The sequence below is a fragment of the Simochromis diagramma genome, unplaced genomic scaffold, assembly GCF_900408965.1.
Source record: "Simochromis diagramma unplaced genomic scaffold, fSimDia1.1 OVJJ01000415.1, whole genome shotgun sequence".
NCBI classification, from domain to species: domain Eukaryota; kingdom Metazoa; phylum Chordata; class Actinopteri; order Cichliformes; family Cichlidae; genus Simochromis; species Simochromis diagramma.
This window is the reverse complement of record NW_024387241.1, coordinates 1-3,041: the sequence shown is the minus strand read 5'-3', so window position 1 is coordinate 3,041 and position 3,041 is coordinate 1. Positions and strand designations below refer to the sequence as shown.

At 36.6% G+C, this 3,041-nt stretch overlaps 1 protein-coding gene across 1 annotated transcript; it reads left to right on the top strand.

The window, feature by feature from the left end:
• Window positions 1-744: 744 nt before the first annotated feature.
• Window positions 745-3,036, top strand: LOC120747032 (myosin heavy chain, fast skeletal muscle; the record flags this gene model as incomplete). The annotated part of the gene is given in 11 exon segments (XM_040052601.1): window positions 745-827; window positions 1,020-1,069; window positions 1,163-1,385; window positions 1,481-1,624; window positions 1,710-1,759; window positions 1,761-1,864; window positions 2,037-2,064; window positions 2,138-2,249; window positions 2,342-2,433; window positions 2,518-2,581; window positions 2,971-3,036. Coding segments are annotated over 9 exon segments (864 nt in total), but the record flags the coding sequence as incomplete, so codon positions are not given.
• Window positions 3,037-3,041: the final 5 nt, after the last annotated feature.

The window sequence follows — 3,041 nt, the reverse complement described above, 5'->3', positions numbered from 1 at the left end:
TAGCAAACATTAAGACAAGTCCTGCAAGCTTTGGAAATGAAAGCTAATCCTGGCTGTGATCCCAGATGTTCCCTTCCAGCAACAGTTTATCACTTAGTTCATCAAAATTGGAACCTAAACACTGTATGTTCATTTGTATCCAACCAGATATTAAATGTAATCATAACAAGCTATTTTATAGTATTAAAGTACCTAATATTATGTTCCCAGTGGCTATATATAACACCTTTCTGGCAATAACAGAAAGTCTGACTCTGAATTTTATACCAGATGTCTTGGATTTTTATGTCATGTAACTATACACCAGTGGCACTGCAAGTTTAAAACTGGATATCAAAATATCAAAGATACTTGGGCGCACAGACAAGCTTATTATATACTGTGTCAAGTTAATATCAATTTATCTTCAAGATTTACTGGAATGAATAACCCACAAACCATGCAGAGCACTGTTGTGATTTACCACTAACTATTCTGTTAAAATTTCGTACATTTTCCATATTTAGGGGCATAATCATTTGAAGGAATAATGAACCAAAATAAATTGACAATATTTTTTTTCATTAAGGAATCCAGCTATATTAACATGAGAATTTTACTTTTTTTTTTTTTATTTAAAAAATATGTTTTATAAGAAAAGAAGGATTTCATATGTGGAAAATTAATCAAAATAATTCATTTATTTTTGACCATATCAGTATCAAGAAGCAAGGTGTCAGACGTTCATGACCAAACTAAGGAGAGTGTAAATGCTGAGGAAGCAGAGCCGTTGTTTATAAAAGCAGCAGCTCTGGACATTTGCTCGAACTGACAGGCATCTAAGACGGGTGAGTACAGTAAAAGATTCAGCTACCATGTTTTATCTACTGTGTATTATATGCTCTCATTAAGTTTATATTTTACACTTTTAAGTGTTGGGTTATTATATTTTTTAATGGCATTGAAAATTTTGCATTTTGAATGGATTCCTTAAACTAAAGAGTAAAATGTCCATTGATATACGTTTACTTATTTTATAGCACCTTGACATACACAGGATACCAAGGAAGTTCTGTTTGCATCAGCTGAGGTAAAATCCAGGAATCAAAAAGAATGGATGTTAATTATGGTTTGTATAATAAGTACAGTATTTGAATTATGTGTCAATCCATCATATTTTCAGTCTCTAGTAAAGTGCCACCATGAGCACAGACGCGGAGATGGCGCAGTATGGCCCAGCGGCCATTTACCTCCGCAAGCCAGAAAAGGAGAGGATTGAGGCCCAGACTGCTCCATTTGATGCCAAGACGGCCTTCTTTGTGACTGATGCTGATGAGATGTATGTCAAGGGGAAACTTACCAAGAAGGAGGGTGGTAAAGCCACTGTTGAGACAGACGGAGGAAAGGTAGATGAATTATCAATGTACTTTATCTATTTGTCAAATATAGTGCCGAACTTTGAAAGCTGATTTTTTTCTAAGTGATCTTAATTTCTATTCAGACGGTCACTGTAAAGGAGGATGAAATCCACCCTAGAAACCCTCCAAAGTTTGATAAGATGGAGGACATGGCCATGATGACCCACCTTAATGAGCCATCTGTGTTGTTTAACCTCAAAGAGCGTTATGCATCATGGATGATCTACGTAAGTTTTCACATTACTGTGTGTGAGAGGAAAGTATCATGCTGATCTGTAAATGTTTAAATGATATTTATTGTCTATGATACAGACCTACTCTGGGTTGTTCTGCGTTGTCGTCAATCCCTACAAGTGGCTTCCTGTATGCTGCTACATGTGTAGCAGCATACAGAGGAAAGAAGAGGATTGAGGCTCCACCCCACATCTTCTCCATCTCTGACAATGCCTATCAGTTCATGCTCACTGGTAAGCTCAATTCCCTATTAAAGCCTTTAAATGCATTTAGGACTTCTACTTAAAGAGATGACCATTAATCATTGTGTGAAAAAAATTGCTTCTTAGCACATAGCTACTTATAAGTGATAGGAAATAAATGAATCCTAAGATTATTCAAGACATGCTTATATGTTTTTTTTAGATCGTGAGAACCAGTCTGTCCTGATTACGTGAGTATAAAAAAACTACATTATGGTCTATAAAAACTTAAGGCATTTTAACAATGTGTCCCATAAACCCCAGTGGAGAATCCGGTGCAGGAAAGACTGTCAACACCAAACGTGTCATCCAGTACTTTGCAACAATTGCAGCTCTTGGAGCTAAGAAGGCTGAGCCAACAGCTGGCAAAATGCAGGTAGATTTTTTATTCTGCATCAAAGTCTTTGTGACAGAAAAAGAAAATCAATTTTGGAAGATCAGCTCACAAAAAACAATATATTCTTGCAGGGCTCTCTTGAGGATCAGATTGTTGCTGCCAACCCTCTGTTGGAGGCCTACGGTAATGCCAAGACTGTGAGGAATGACAACTCCTCTCGTTTGTAAGTGATTAAAACGAGTTATGTAAATGAGCTTTTTACTACTTGCTCTCATGAAAGGCAATTAATAAAGATCTACCCGTGTAGGGTAAATTCATCAGGATTCACTTTGGCACATCTGGCAAGCTGTCTTCAGCTGATATTGAAACATGTAAGTTTGAACCAGTGTAAATTACCATTATCTGTGATAGAAATTTATTTTACAGCACATAAAGAGATGAGTCACTTAATTTCAGAAGAAGTAATGTTGTCTGTTTTGGTGAAACACACGGATGCATGAACAGTGTGGTTACACTATATATATAAGTTATATGCTGTAACCCAGTAGTCATGTGTGTAAGTAGGAACATATTGCAACTTCACGAACATTTAAAGTATAATAAGGTATACTGTGAAGCACGTTATAAGTAAAGCAACAGAACTGAAAAAAGTTTCAAACACCCCAATGACAGCCAAGGAAATGAATGCATATGATCCATTTTGCAGTTTTGACTGTGATGTCTCATGTCTACAGTGTCAAAATTAATCTGTTGTCCTTAGATCTGCTGGAGAAGTCCCGTGTCACCTTCCAGTTGTCTGCTGAGAGGAGCTACCATATCTTCTATCAGCTG